The sequence below is a fragment of the Dermacentor andersoni genome, chromosome 4 (assembly GCF_023375885.2).
Source record: "Dermacentor andersoni chromosome 4, qqDerAnde1_hic_scaffold, whole genome shotgun sequence".
Taxonomy (NCBI): domain Eukaryota; kingdom Metazoa; phylum Arthropoda; class Arachnida; order Ixodida; family Ixodidae; genus Dermacentor; species Dermacentor andersoni.
This window is the reverse complement of record NC_092817.1, coordinates 32,840,885-32,856,944: the sequence shown is the minus strand read 5'-3', so window position 1 is coordinate 32,856,944 and position 16,060 is coordinate 32,840,885. Positions and strand designations below refer to the sequence as shown.

Below are 16,060 nucleotides of genomic sequence, written 5' to 3'. Positions count from 1 at the left end.
AAGGTAACGAATGCCCTGAATACCAGCGCCAGCGGGAGCAGCAGCAGCAATGGATAAGTCGAAGGAAGAAGCAAAGTAAGCTTCGCTTTAAAAACGGTTACAGTGAACTAGACGGAAAGCCTTCTAGTCCCACACCGTGACTTCAAAGAAATCCATTATTTTATGTAACCTCTTACTAATAGTTGACCGTAAGTTACTATACTACAAAGAAGATATGCGAGGATTCGTACCTTCGGCCGTGGTATCTGAGGTCTCTGTACGGAGCAACACGTTGGGAGCGACGTCACTGAAGTCCAGGCGCAGTTGGCAGCTGTTGGACTATTGCAGTTTTTCGGTTGGCAACGTTGCCATTGTCATTTCCGCGTTTCCGCGCCTTTCGCGTGCCGCGGCAACTTTGGACGACTTGTGGAGTTGTCGTCTACTTTGTTTGCTTTCCGTGCTAACATGTGCGGTTTTGATCTTTGGTGATAAATATTTTACTCCTAGTACGCAACCCTTAAAAAATATGTGATTGTGTGTTGCCTTTTGCTTCATTAACTAGCTTGACTCGCGCAGGTCCACGCTTCCATGTTTCATGCTTACATGTCGGCTGACAGGCGCTAATAGCGGGAATAAGCATCACGCTGGTTCATTTCATAAAGGGATTCTAGGATATCGGTCAGCGTTTTTGATCACATGTGATATGACAAATTAGCACTTGTTGTGGATGAAGACTCGCGCATCGTCCGCAGATATGAGCCACGACCAAGTTCTAAACCAACCAAGGTTTCACATGTACGACGACGATGACGATCACCAGTCTCTGTTTGAGGCGTTTGTGTCGCACACAGCTAAAGGTATAATTTTTATTGGGCTCGAGAAGGCTACGCAGCTTGTCGAGTTCTTTTCACCACCACAACCATTGTTTTGCAGATTTGGGCCCGATAGATGAGGACTGGTTTTCCAACGAAAGAGCTTCCCAATTCTCCGAGTGCAGTGAGTTTAGGAGCAGCGGCAGTAGCACTCCGGTCGCATCTCCGTGCTTGTCCCGCGACAAAGCTGAGACGCCAGGTTCTCCCGCAAATACTCCAGCGTCCAGCTGCCGACGTAATGCCAGCTTCCTCGAGTGGACTCCCCTTTCGCCTTCGCCAGTTGTGTGAGTTTCTTGAGCATCAGCGACTTCATGTAAGAACTACAGTCAAAGGAAACTTCATTTTTGCCATGGAGATAATGTTCTGCTGTATTATGTATTGATTTTCTACGTTGAATTAAATGTACACGTGCCTCATCGCAAATACGCGTTCAGTAACATTTTCTAGGCTGAAAATATTGAGCAACATGGTCTATGGTTTTTGGTTTCACGCACAGACAAAAAAAAAACATTTCAAATCATGTTCGATGAAAACCTTTAAAACAGCCTTTTTTTCACAGGTCTTCAATCTGTATCCCTACAGAACGAAAATAATCATTGGTTTGATTGTACCTAAATAGGTCTGTCATGGGACAAGTGCAGCTCCTAGAGTGCTTGCCGCTGCCTTGCACCGGGCATCTCCATTTGACATATGCAAATGATGGAACCTCATTAGGTCCTCGAAGAACAGCTGTTCATGGTTACTTTGATCCTTTGTGAATTGCAAAACAAAAGTAAAAAAACTGTGCAACCTGACAAGCCCCATAGACTATGACTAGCTGTCACTATAAACTACAACGCGATGTCAAAAAATAAAGCATTGAATTAAGCCCACTATGGCCTCATTCACTCCAGTGATTTGCAGAGGTCATGTAACCGATCGTGACTGGCGACCGATGTTCACACCATCAAACGCGACCTGCCCATTGACACGCTGAGACATCTTGCGACTACTATCACCATGTAAAATAACCGTCAGCATATACAGATGACTTGTTCCTGAATGTCTAGCTTTGCAATTGCAGTGATGTGACTGAAAGATCAAACAGTGAGCAATACACTCAAAACAGTCACTTTTCAACTAAAGCGACCATTTGCAACCTCTGCGAGTCATCAGTGTGAATGAGCCCTCACAGTACTAACACTTTGAGTACCATACACTTTTTCAATGGCATTGAGGTCGTGTGTTGCCATTGTCACGTGTTGCTGTATTATGTCTATGTTGTGATGCATTGCTAGACAAATTCAAAAGATTTACCCACGTGAATCCCTACCTGATAGCTGGTTACTTGGAGGAAAATGTACAGAAGTGCAGCACATTTGGATCTGTCAATTATTAGAGCTCAAATACCTCATTTCATCTGTGAACTGGCGAGCTTGCTGAGCAATATTTTTCCAATATAAGCAAGGTTGCTCCAGTGAGTATTTCACTTGGTACCAAAATTCAGGCATCAGTCAGCTAACACTATAGAAGGTGCAGAGAAGACAAAGCTTGCATATATCTACACATCACTACTCTGTAGTCAACACATAGGAAGGATGAAAGTCTAGAAATTTGAGTAACCACATATTGCTCCTTAAATATGCTATGTATTAGTACTCACCGTTATATCTGGCATTGTTTATATTGGGCATTGCCATAAGCACACTTCAATGCAATGATGTTAAGTACTTTTGCTTGATTTTCTTTCCTTAGTATGTCTGTTTGTTGCGTTCAGCCCTCCTATTTAAGTTATTTTTGATCAAATACCACAACAATGTCTGCACAGAGTTTCTTTGTTGTGGTTAGTTCCATTGCATACTGACCTCCTGCATAATTTTAAAATGTGCAGGTCAAATGTGTTCAAAACCCCAAAAGTGCCGAAATCACTTCCACAAAGTCTTGCGGTAAACAAAACCACACCTAGCCCACTCTGGTCACCATCTTTGGAGACGCCGCCCCATGGAACTGCTCGTATGTTAAGCTTTTACTTTCAGTATGGACTGCCATGATTCAACTATGCTGTAAGGTGTTTATGTATGTGGGCATATACTTTTTCAGGGAGCAAAAAGGACGTGAAAGCAGTAAGTGCAGTCAAGACTATTCTTTTGCTAGAGCTGGAAATTAATTGCCTGTGATAAGACTTCGAAAAAGCTGCCTTACCTGGCTATTTCCTTTCTGAGAAATGTTCTTTCCTGTTTAAATGTTAAATGTCTGAACAAAAAGAATACACAAGATTATGACCAATGATTTCTTATGGAATTTTTCGTTCTGTAACAAGATTGTACAAGTGTAATATTGAGTTTTATGCTTATTCAGTAACATAAAGTATTAGTTTATATTAAACACTTCACGTCAGCATATAGAAAGGTTGAAAGACACATTACAGACACAGTATGTGTGTCCAATCTACAGCCTCGGTGACACTGCTGATATTGAACTTGCGATGAGCGGATTTGCATGCACAGCACATTTTGAATTGCACCATACAGTTGTGCTATGTAAGATTAATGCGGAAGGGAAAAGTGCCTGTCCCGTTATTCCTTTCTTAACATTTGCTTTCCCTGGTTTAGCTTGTCAGTGTGCTCTATAATCATCTACAAGCTAAGAATGAAATAATAAATACACCCCAGAAAAAACTTATGTAGATGCACCGGTCAGCCATTTTAGTAGATTGTCCCCCTCCTTCCTTCCTTCCTTCTTGCTACCAAAGTCATCCTGTGTGTACGAGAATAAAGATTATTTGTTTTACTGAAATAAAGGTCTGCACATGTGGGTGGGCTGGGGCTTTATAGGGCAACCCTAAATGTTGTGTTTGAACAAACATTAAGGTAGTGGCTGTATTGAATTTCCTGTTACTCCCTCCCTTCACTATATTTAGTTGTCTTTTAGCGCATTGTATAAAATGATCTAGTTTAAGATAATGTAAACACAGAGAAGCCTCTTTGCAAAATTTGCCATCTGAAATATGAGTAGGAGTGTTACGAAAAGTTGACAAAAATGTACATTTTTGAGACTAAACCTGGAAAAAAAACAAAAACACTAAAACCGCTTTCTGGAAGTGACGCATAACCTAATGCATGACCTTGGCATAACCTCTGCAATCTCGAAAGCCATGCAGCTGTGTAGCATAGATCCGCATCCACAGCGAAGTGCCACGATTAGCCCTCTCCCCATGTGAGACACTCTGACTTCTGCTTGCTCTGATTGGTCTCTGTGGCTCTCCAGGCATGGCTATACAAGCCAGCTTATGCAGCACACTGAAAACCTTGGACGGCTATTATGTGATAGTGATACCACCAGGTGCATGCATTGTCTGCTTAGGTGTTGTTTAAAGGCTGCTAACAAAAAGTTGATACAATTACCAGCTCTGTAGCGTTGCCAAGATTGGTTCACTGGCATATACTAATTTATAAAAAATTTAGTTAAAGTGAAATTTCATTGCAATTGCCCTTTAACGTTGTGTTCTATGTGCGGTGCAGCATGATGCAGCCTTGTGCTGAATGAATCACATTATGTTTATATGCAAACCGTAGGAAAGTGTTTCTCTGCTCTCCCTCCCCCCCCCTCGCCCACTGCTGAATTCTTAGCTTGCAACTAACTGGAGAAGTAATACTGCAGTTGTTTGATCAGGAACACTTCAAATGAGATCAACACCTTGGTGGCAGTATTTCATATATACAAGAATTTGTTCAGCAGTGTTAGCTTCAATGACATAAGTAATATCAGGAGTCAGAAAATCAGTAAGAATGAGAACAAACATCTGGCAGCAATTTTTTAATGTCCTCAAGTTTTCATTTACTCACATAACTTAACTTTTTTCCTCTTTCAACACCTGCAGTTTGCTCCAAGGAACTTGTTTCATCTGTCAACTAAAAGCCAGCAAAGTCTGTCATCGGAAAGCGAAGATGATTTCAAAGATGTTCTATCTGACAAAGAAGAGAACTGTGACTCCGTGCCTGGTGGCCCCAAGAAAGAGGTGCCCGTACACAAGTCAGAGACACATAATGATAGCCATTTTAATTCTGAGGGCATGCACAAAAAGCAAGTTGAAGGTTCTTGTGATGCCTTACTGTTGGGCTCACAAAACTACTCAACATGTACAGACCACAACCTTGTGAAAGTGGCTCCCATAAGGTACCCCTCTTATAGGGCATCACGCTCATCATATGTTGATGCCGAAATAGGAAAAAATGGAGACTGTCTAATTCCAAACGTTGATATAGATTGTCAGGCACATCATTTGACAATAACTAGGACTTGTCATAGTCATGTACATGACATGACTGTCATCACACCCCCAGTTCCCTTCCCGTGTCGTCCAAAGGAGTGCTTAAAGCTTGTTTTAAAGCAAGAGAACACGACAACTGCTCCATTAGTATTTTTGCCATCTGCTGCAACAAGTCTTAATGCTACATCTGAGACTCACTCCAGCTCACATGGCGAATTTTTCAGTAGCACTTCAAAGGAATTCTCATTTTCTGAAGACAAGAGTGATGGTGTCTTTGGACGAACCGACCTTTCACTCACCCAGATGTTTGAAGTGGCCGAAAGCACAATTGCTTGTATAGAGGCAGCTGATATTGGCTTCACTCAGTGTACTACATCAGGTAGTGAAGCTCTGTCAGACAATGGCCCTGGCAGCACTACAAACGAAGTCGAATCAAAGAGGTATAAAGGCGAAGTCAAGAAAACACCAGGCACTCAGCTACTACCATTACATTCTAGAATCACTCATGGCAGCAGACCAGCATTATCAACAAAAAAAGTTGAAATTTTTGACCATCTGGACGTAGATGGCAAACCGCTCGCCACTGTTGGAGACAGTACCGTATCAACTAGCTTCAAGACTGGATCTGGGAAACCAGTTGTAGTACTAGAATCCTCACTCAGTTCTGCAAAAGGAATGCTTTCAGTGACTGATGAAGCAGTCAACAACAATAGAGAGAGCCTGCTTGCACCAGCAGATTTGGGCCAAATGAGAGCCACAACAGCTCAGCTTTATTGTGAAGCTAGATCCAAAGCACCAAGCACAGAATTACTAAAAAATCCTGTGTCAACACTGCTTGCCAGTGGTCATGGAAAGACAGTGAAGGACTTGGATCTTTTATTAGCAAAGCCAAAATCTCAACCTGGCCTACTCACATCAGGCTTTGTGACTGCTGGAGGGAAGCCTGTGTATGTGCAGGAGGAAGCACTCAGCCGCGCTCATCACTTCCTCTCAGATGTTCCTTGTACTTTGGTCCAAGCAGTGACGCAAAGTAACAATGCACCAACGTTCATCACAACTGGCACTGGAAAGGCAGTAACTGTCACTGCTGATGCACTGACAAATTCAAAAGAACAGCGCAGCTTGTTAAGGTCAGGATTTATGACAGCTGGAGGCAAGGCTGTCTACGTGCAAGAAGATGGCATCAACCGTGCACGCCAGATTTTTTCTGAATCTATTTGTAATGTACCTGCTGAAGAATTGGTAAGAAATTCCATGTCTACACTGCCAACTGGTAGCGACAAAATGGCAGTGAAGCACATGGGTGACCCTCTAGGGAGCCCAAAAGCTCAGCCTGGCACAGTGATATCAGGATTTGTGAATGCCGGTGGCAAGCCTGTGTATGTTCAGGAGGAAGCACTCAGCCATGCTCATCAGCTTAGCTCTCAAAGTCCTGCAGATTCACCCAAAGGAGAACATCAGAATGACACAATGCCTACATTCTTCACAACTGGCACGGGGAAAGCGGTGACTGTATCAGTTGACTCGCTGACAAACTCAAAAGAACAGCATGGCTCATTTAAATCAAGTTTTACGACAGCAGGAGGCAAGGCTGTCTACATACAAGAAGAAGGCCTGAGTTACGCTCGCCAACTTCTCTCTGAAAACAGTTGTGAGGCACCTGGTGAAGAATCACAACAAAATTCTCTGTCTACGCTGCTACATGGTGGTGATGGAAAGGTGGCAAAGGATTGGCCTAATTCGACAACAAAGCCAGAAGCTCAACCTGGCAAGCTTACATCAGGATTTGTAACTGCTGGAGGAAAACCTGTATATGTGCAGGAAGAAGCACTCAGCCATGCTCATCAGTTTCTTTCTGAAGGTTCCACTGTGTCATCTCGAGCTTTCCTGCAAGATAGCACTGTGCCAAAATTTTTCACAACTTGCACAGGAAAGGCACTGACTGTCTCAGCTGACTCACTGGCAAAGTCAGAAAAACAGCATAGCTCGCTGACATCAGGTTTCGCAACGGCAGGAGGTCAGCCTGTACTTGTTAAAGAAGAAGCCCTTAATCATGCTTGTCAACTTCTCTCTGAAGTTTCCACCATCATACCTGAGGAAAGCTTCCAGCAGAACACTGTCCCCACATTTTTCACTACCAGTTCCGGAAAGAAAGTGCAGGTTTCGGCAGAGTCTCTGAAAACAGCAGAAATGCTTCTTAATGAAAAGAGGGACCCTCTGCAAACTGTCCCTACCGAGAAGAACTGTAAAGAATACAACTTTCTCACAAGACCTGCCGACATGGAAAATTCCAGTCATGTGCTCACCGGCTTCAAGACTGGATTAGAGAAGGCAGTTTCTGTCTCAAAAAAGTCATTGTTGAACGTTCGGAGCATCCTCAGCATTGATGACACTGGCACTTCCTTTGGGAGTCTTCGTGGATCTGATAGTGCTGATCAAGCTGTATCAAATGAAGGTGAAAGCATCCAAAGGCTACCTCTGAGTAACAACATGGTGTCAGATGACACTAAGAAAGGGCAGAGAGCACTTGAGTCAAAGCAAGACGTGTTGAATCAGGAGGCAAAGAATTCTACTCCTACTGATAAAGGTACCTCATCTGCAAATGTCAGGGCATGTCGATCATTGTCAGAAAAAAGGACTCCAGCATCTGGTCTAAGTAGATTAGGGCATGTCGGAACACCCATGTTTTCTTCGAAGATGAAATCTGCATCTAAGACGAGCTTCATTACACCATTCAAGGCGGTTGTTATGGGCAAGGCACAGACTCCCGTGGCTGCGACTAGGGCTGTGTCTGGTCCACGAACTTTGTTCCAGGACAAGGCAATTCGGCCCGGAAAACTTTGGATCCTGCGGAGGGTTATGAAGGCTGCTCGGCTCTCCCTCAGAGATGCACTGCAGGGCCAGCACCCGAAGTTTTACTCTTTAGATCAGGTGAACCTTTTTGTCTTTTTCATAAATGCTGCGCTTTACTGCTTTCGCACTGCAGTGCACTATAACATTAGGAAATAGCTTTTTATAATGGCGTTGAAGTGACAAGCCTGTAATAAGTTGATTGCCCCATGGCATTCATTCTCCATTCAAGGATCATTCTTTATTAGAATTTACAAAAAAAAGCACAAACAGGAGGACAACACACTAAGCATGGTACTGTCGCAAAACAATTCATGGATGCTACTTCAGCATCTTTCTTTCAGTTCAAAGCACACAGTTAAACAAGTCTCATTTCTATGAACAAGTGCTCAGGGTGTAATGTGCAGCTTAGAGCATGGTTTGGTGAATAATTCACAATATGTAATAAGAAGTCTATAATAGCACATCTGTGTGCTAGTATTGTTTTGCCCTAAATTTTCCACAATTTAGTTGACTTGTCCCTACACTGTACTTGAAACTGTTTAGGAAATTGCTCGGATAACCGCTTTTAAAGTTTTCCAAATCAGCTAGCTAGTAAAATCCTGAGAGATAGCTCACCTAAAATCGAAAGAAAATTAAATGAAAAATTGAGTTGGGCCAACTTTCAGTGTGGGGAGTAATTTTCAGGTGGGTAACTTTCAGTTTCTTGTAAGCCAGGAACTTAGTAAAGGGTGGGTTATCTTTCGGGGCTGGGGCATTTCTCAGGATTTTATGGTACGTGATTAACATGGTTAGCATGTAGAACTTGCATGGTTTATTACAGCTTGTGGGGTTGTGTCTACACACAACATGCATGTAGCAGCATTACTTTAGGCATCTTTTCTTTAATTTACCAAACTAAGTGGGAAACTTGCTTAGTATTGTGCAGTTGGCTAATACTATGTCATTATTCTGCCGTAATAACAAACCCTATTTCTATATCGTAATGTTACCACATTGTTGCTGTGACACTTTCATTGTAAGTACAACTGAATAAGGAATTGCTCTTATTTCAGTTGAAAAGCTACGGTGTGCTGGAGTCAACTACTGCTGTCAATGCCCAAAATGCAGCTGACTTCGTTTTCTACATCTCTTCCTCGGATAGCCTTCTGATATTGGGAGATGGCGCCACAATGCAGCTAGAGTCCACAGAGATGCACTTGGGAAAGGATGAATTCAGCAGGTTATCTTCTTTTATTTGTTTGATTAAGTTGCCTTGTGAAGCAGTTTGGCAGATGTATGATTGGCTTTGCATTTATGACTAGGTTCATTATTTACATTGCAATTACAGCAGCGAAAAAATAATGATAATAAATCACCTCCACATACAGAAGCTTATAAGAGGAGCTTCATGCTATGGCTGGTTCCTAATTGGCTTTTCTGGCTGGTGTAGTGTGTGCATGCTCACTAACTGATCTGAAGTGGCCACTTGGGAATCTTTGACCATGCACCAAATACTTTTCTTATCTTTTCTTTTTTCCTTGTTCTGCCCCATCAGCATGTAGACAATACAGCTGGTGATTGAACTAGTAACGTACTTGGCAGCAGAATGCCATGGTTGCTGAGCAGCCACATTCAGAGATATACATTGAAAGAAAGTGGAAGCAAAAGACAACGTGCTGTGAATGGGAACCACGTCCGAAACATTTGGTCAGCTGTCCATCATGATCTATTTAGCTTTAATTTTGCATAATTGTTAGTGGTTTAAGTGTCAGCACTATGGTCTGCAACTCTCTTACAGGGACACCAAAGGCAAATATTAACTCCAGGTAAAATGATAAATTTGTGCTCCAAATGCTTTCATAAGCAAGGAAATGGCAACCATAGGGCAGGAGTGGCATGACTCTTTCAAAGATGGTACTAGCTCCTAACGTACCTCCTATGTTATTGTTTGTTGCAGGGCCTTCTTCAGCATGCCTGGTGTGGACACGGACCTGGTTGCTCCAGGATGGCTGGAAAACCATTACCGCTGGATTGTGTGGAAGCTGGCATCAATGGAACTGCACTGTCCTCAGGTATTCGGAGCAAGGTAGATCAGCCATTCCACCTGTCTCATTCTGCCAGCAACCTTCCATTCTATTCTTTAATGTACTTTTTAATAACAATGGCACCAGTCTGGAAACAGTAACATCTTGACAAAGACACAGCATAAAACTCTAGTATGCAAAAAAAAGAAAAGGAGCAAACATGCAGGGCTGCTTAACACTGCTCTTACACGTGAGACAGCATTGAATGCGGATAGTCTCTCTCTCTCTCTCTCTCTCTCTCTCTCTCTCTGTGCATGTAATTTTATGTAAAATGGAAATTTTTGTTAAATGAAATTTTTTTTTTCTGGTAAATTATGGAAACTAAGTATTAACAAGGTTTTCAGTTTAGAAAAGTATGTCGATGAGACTGCTACATTGTTAAATCTAACTTCAAGTTTGTTTCATTATCATGTTTCGTTATCAGAGCTTTGTGATAGTAGTCTGCATAAGTTTCACCGCATTTTTCTTCACTAACTTTTTTTTTTTTCAGGTCACTGACACCAGACCAAGTCATGCTTCAACTTAAATACAGATATGACATTGAGATTGACAACAGCTGCCGGTAAGGTTTCCTCATTATCAGCTTATTCAAAGATATCGTTCAGCATTGGTTTTGGCCTCCCTGCATTCCACATCAACTTGTGTATAAGCAGGGCATTCTTTTATTGCTTGGTGGCTTTTAAAACCAAAATCATTTTCTTAGACGATATGATTTGGTACAGCTTTCACATCTTATTTATTACTTGCATAAAAAGTTGACTCACAATATAATGAAAACTCACGAATTCTAAAATTCTGGTTCAACCAAACCTAAAAAACTTGGCTCGCATAATATGTACTGAATGTGTTCCGAGAGTTCCTAATTCAAACAGAGCTGTTGGTTAATTCAAGCTTTTCGGATTGCCAGGAGCAGGACAGTGCAGGCCCAAATGACCCATGGAGTGAAATTCATGTGGCATAAAAGGCTAAAATGCCCATGCTTGTTATTCAGGCTGCAGTGTGTCTATTTTTGTGTGCGTGTGTGTGTATGCATGTGCATATGCATGTGTGTGTGTGTGTACGTAGCATTGTATATACTGTTATGTAAATCTGTCTGACCAAGGTATATTCATGTGCACGACCTCTATATATGATCCTGTAGATATTGTCGTGTCGTGATGTTAAAGAATAGAACACTGCCAAAGGCATGGGTTAAGAAGTTAACTCTTTATTGGGCAAATGCAATTTGATTAGACAACATCTTTTCGCTATAGAATTGGCAACAACATTCGAGAAAGTTTTGATACGTGAAGGTGTGTCTTGCGCCAAACCTTTACTTAAGAGTTGTTTAAACACTCTATGCCTTTCAATATGCACCTGGGTTGTATAAGTGCACCCATTGAAAAAGGAGCATCATATTTTCATTTGAAGCCTCTAAAAAAAAAAATCATGAATGGGAGTCTTCGACATCACATTGTGTTGAATACTAATGAGTGAGGTTCTGACATACACCTTTCCAGGAATCACTGTTTGAACAATCTGTGTAAGCAGTGTGTACATCTGTTCACATACTTTTGAGTTACATGTCTATTTGCATGCAACAAGGTGTGCATATGTGTTAGTGTAATTTACTCATTATTTCTGTTTTATAGTGATGTCCAACTTTTAAGTAATCAAGATGTTTATTAATTGAAACAAACATCTGCGATTCCCGAGAGCTCATATTAACAAGCGTCGTTGATACACTACAAACCAATACGTACATACACCTTCCAAGGCCACTTCAATCAGTATTTTTGGTTATGTGCTGTAGACCTTTTCGTCGGGCAAGGAGGAAAGGGTGCGCGGGGAGCTTTTCCTCCTCTCTGGCTTGTGCGATCCGACACGGCGCTGCTCGAAAGTATTGCTGTCGCAGGCTGCGGAACAATTTCAAGATGTTTTAGATGGTGCTTTGTGAAATTTACGCAATGTCCGTTCATATTAGGTCGTCAGGGGAGCCTTTTGCTGCAACGCTAACTACAGTACGTGGAAATATCTCTGAGGGGCGCAAACATGTGACATGCATTATCAGCCGTGGTGTGTGTACATGTTATGAACTATTTTGCGTGTATCGGTTTTAATTCAACAAAGAGAACCTGTGACTCTGTATTACAAGCATGAAATCGTAAATCTGCTCACTTTGTGATCGCTTGGCGTAGGGACTAAAACATAAAACTTAAGAGCGCATGCTCGTGTACGGCCAACCTAAGGCAACCACAAAACATCTAAGTGGCAGGCGCTATAAAATACTTGTGATACAGCGGCATCATTCTCACGCATTTCAAGTCTAGTAGGCTTTGAAATCACTATATGTCTGCGCCAGCCTTCCTTCATGAGGCCAATGGCGCTGTTCAACACATCACTCACTGCGGTTGGTGAACCAGCATAATGCATGTACTAAGCTATGTGCTTCAGCATTGCCTTTTCGCCTTGTAAAGCCATGATATATGAAAGGGATCGCATAAAAAGAATGCGATGCCTATTTTCGAGGACAAAATTTTCGTAATATGTGTGACTGCATCGTAGAGAACGGAACGAACACAACCAAAAAAAAAAGATATTCAGTTATCATCCTCTTTCTCGAAAAAGAAAGAGAAAACGGGCTAATGCCGCAATGCGACCTCGCGTAGTCACGCCGCGCAACGTTTATAGAACTATAGATGTTGATACCGTATGCTTGGACTATGCGCTATATAGAACAAAGATATCTGTAATCCAGCACCTACCACTGCTTAGGACGCTCGCCCAGTTCGTAAATGGTAGCTTTGCTGGACAAGCTTAATTCACACTGTAAGGTATGCTGTTATTACTAACCAAAATAATTTTATTCATGGGGGAAAACCTCATCCACCAAACCAAGTAGTCACGCAATGTTATCTGCAGCTAACAGTTTGAACACTTGTCAAAGTATAACAGCACAGCTCCTATCGTAGCAGAACGGTACCCACGCTGTTACGACCATCACATATGTTTCATTGCTCCTAAAGCAGAGCTTAGAACTAGAGGATAATACCGCAATACGGTCACATTAGTGAATGGAACATACAGAAATACACAATTGATCTCCAAGGCTGATTGCTGGATCAAATATGCGTGCGCACATCGTGCTGCGTGCTCGGTCCACCTCAACACCAGCAGAATGTCTGGCCATACCGACTTAAACCACCTCAGGACGTCTCACAGAACTGTTTACCACGTAGAAGATGCATGTCATACTAAATAGACTGCACGAGCGCGAGAACAACCGCCAGAAGCTACTGACGAGCGTACAGCTGCCATGCAAGACGGAGAGCTCGCCCAAGCCAGCATACTGACTGCCCATAGATGGCGCCACTGCGTAGCAATATGGTGGCGCCCATGAAAAAACGGTGTATACAAAGAGATTCAGGTATACAAAAAGACTAAGGGCAGCCAAATTGCAGAATTAAGTAACAACATGCAACAGCACATACAGTTTGAACAGTTTTTAAACATTTTACTAAACTGCCATTAAATAGCTATATTCGTTGACTTAAAATTTTGTATTGCTCTTACTTTCAATGGGAGTGGTCTACATTTATTCGACATAATGTTGGTGGAAACAGTGTATAATTTACAAAGGATATGGAGTGTAAGACGCACACATGCACATGTTCTTGCAGGTCTGCGCTACGAAAAATATATGAGAGAGATGATGTCCCAAGCAAGGCATTGGTGCTGTGTGTGTCAGCTTTGGAGTACAAGGAAAATGGTGTAAGTGACTTGTGCATCCTTTCTTTTTTTTCTCCCTCAAAATAAATGCAGTGCTAAAATTTGTTGCTTCACTGTTATTTGTGAAAATCAGATTTAAAGAAATGTGTGTCTGTCACCGGCAGAATCATCAGAGAGTGCTGTGTGCTCTAGACCATTTGCATACCATGCTGTATGATTCCATATGTATAGGGTAAAAGGATGATGAACAGGCAGCTTTGAAGCGTAGCTTCAGTGTCGTCTCGAGTTAAAGTTTTGATTGCATGTCCGGAAACTCTCTTCTTTATCGGATGCTCTTGTTTTGTTGAAGGGGTCCTGAAACACTTTTTGAACGTAGTAAAGAAACATTACTGAAGCTCCTGTGAACATGTAAGCCAAATATTATTGCACTGCATGCATCAGGGAATTCGCAGTGTCCTGTCAAAAGCAGTGAACAGTCGAAAAGCTTATGCATCCTCCCTGCCCCCATCCTCTGCCCCACAGTCAAACCAGCACCAACACCACCACTAACTGCAGCATCTAAACCTGTCATATACCATGAAGAGCTGCTTAAGTAATCTATGCAGTAGCCCAGCAACGCAGAAACTAACCACCGCCTTAACCCAGTCCAAACACAACAACATGCAAACCTGCCTGAATACCCCAAGCTTCACTTTAACAGGGTTTGTTTATTTTGCTACCTGTAGGCTGTGCAGTTGGAACTCACTGATGGCTGGTACAGCATACGTGCTGAGTTGGACGAACCTCTGTCGAGACTAGCTTCTACAGGACACCTCTTTGTTGGCCTCAAGCTTCTGACATCAGGGGCTGAGCTTGTGGGCTCTGCTGAGGCCTGCGCCCCACTGGAGGTACATTTGTACACCATGGCTTAGTAGAATTGTTGGCTTTTCCTGTTTCAGCATGACTGTGCTTGCTCCCATAATGAGAAGAATCAGTATGCATCCTTGAAATTCGATAAGCTTTTCATAATAATTTGTAAGGATAACATATAGCATTGTGAGAATGCGTGTGAAACCTTCTCAGTAGACTTGTCAGTGTAGCTAACCTCTTGCACAGTAATAGCACAAAGGGCTTGCCAAAGAGATTGTGTGTTTGCAAAAAATGGAAATATCATAAACGTGTCATATCAAGAACATATCATGTCTGGAAAAAGGTATAAATGAAAGGAGCTAGTTCATTTTTCTTATGGCTAGTGCTTCTTTGCATGTTGTAAGGTAATGCAGATGAGCTTTGATAAGACAGTTGCATTTAACTCAAATGGCGGGGCTGATGATAGGTTTTTTTTTTCTAAATAGAATTCAGACTCATGTACTGATTCAGTTCAGCTCTAGGTGATAAACATATTCTGTGAAATCTGACAAGTTCGCGCCGCTGAAATGCTGCATTAGTGACCTGTGAGAGTACACTCAAGTAGTAGTGTGATCTTTCTTTTTTTTAACCACCACCATCAAACAAGTTTGCATGCTGCTCTCGCTTTATGTGAAGTCATGAGAGTAAAATAAAACACTGTGCGCTACAAGCCAGCAGGCTGGTTCTTTATGATTCACTGAGACATACTTATTTAAGACGATTCAGAAGAAACATGCTAGGTATGGTAGCTCTCTAGCACATTCTGGCTAGTTAGTTCAGTTGCTTTTGTTTTTCTAATGAGGAGGAAAGACGGTTGTGTGACCTTACACCTTTGTTCATTCAGGCACCAAAAGATGCTGCACTGAAGATGAGCTACAATTCAACAAGACGTGCACGCTGGGATGTTCGGCTGGGTTACTTTGCTGCACCAAGGCCGTTTCGTGTCTCCCTCTCCTCCCTGCACCCCAAAGGCGGCCTCGTTGGAAGAGTAGACTGCCTGGTCATCCGCGCCTATCCTGTCATGGTGGGTGGATCACTCTCCTTACGGCCTCAACTCACCATAGTGAACTCATGCATATGCACTAAAATAATCTAGCTGTAGTCAATGTTAGGCTTGTTTGTATTTCAAACTATGTATCTGTGATGTGAATTCTGGGGTCTCACGTGCCATAATCACGATTTGATTATAAGGCACACATAAATTTGTGATCACACCACATCTATGATGTGATATAAGAATGAAATAAAAATTTTTGAAAAGTCGCAGTTCCACCCAAAAGGCGAAATCGATTGCAATAGAAAATTAGTAGACAGTTATACGAATTAAGGATAGTTGTTTTATCTGCTGTATAAACTTGGAAACATTTGCTCACTAACTGATTTAACAAGCATGGTGTCAGCACCCACAAGCAGTCATGAACACATCATACTCAATGAGTGCGGACACT

General features: G+C 42.2%; 1 protein-coding gene across 1 annotated transcript in view; it reads left to right on the top strand.

Annotated features, from left to right (window-relative positions):
- The first annotated feature begins 375 nt into the window (after positions 1 to 375).
- The window catches only part of LOC126536636 (uncharacterized), a 42,271-nt gene continuing 26,586 nt past the window's right edge, over positions 376 to 16,060 (top strand). The window contains exons 1-11 of the mRNA XM_055073591.2: positions 376 to 836; positions 913 to 1,135; positions 2,722 to 2,843; positions 2,931 to 2,953; positions 4,711 to 8,031; positions 9,006 to 9,172; positions 9,890 to 10,018; positions 10,507 to 10,578; positions 13,676 to 13,766; positions 14,450 to 14,611; positions 15,457 to 15,636. Coding sequence (XP_054929566.1) covers positions 707 to 836; positions 913 to 1,135; positions 2,722 to 2,843; positions 2,931 to 2,953; positions 4,711 to 8,031; positions 9,006 to 9,172; positions 9,890 to 10,018; positions 10,507 to 10,578; positions 13,676 to 13,766; positions 14,450 to 14,611; positions 15,457 to 15,636 — 4,620 coding nt within the window. The 5' untranslated portion in view covers positions 376 to 706. The remainder of the gene's footprint in view (positions 837 to 912; positions 1,136 to 2,721; positions 2,844 to 2,930; positions 2,954 to 4,710; positions 8,032 to 9,005; positions 9,173 to 9,889; positions 10,019 to 10,506; positions 10,579 to 13,675; positions 13,767 to 14,449; positions 14,612 to 15,456; positions 15,637 to 16,060) is intronic.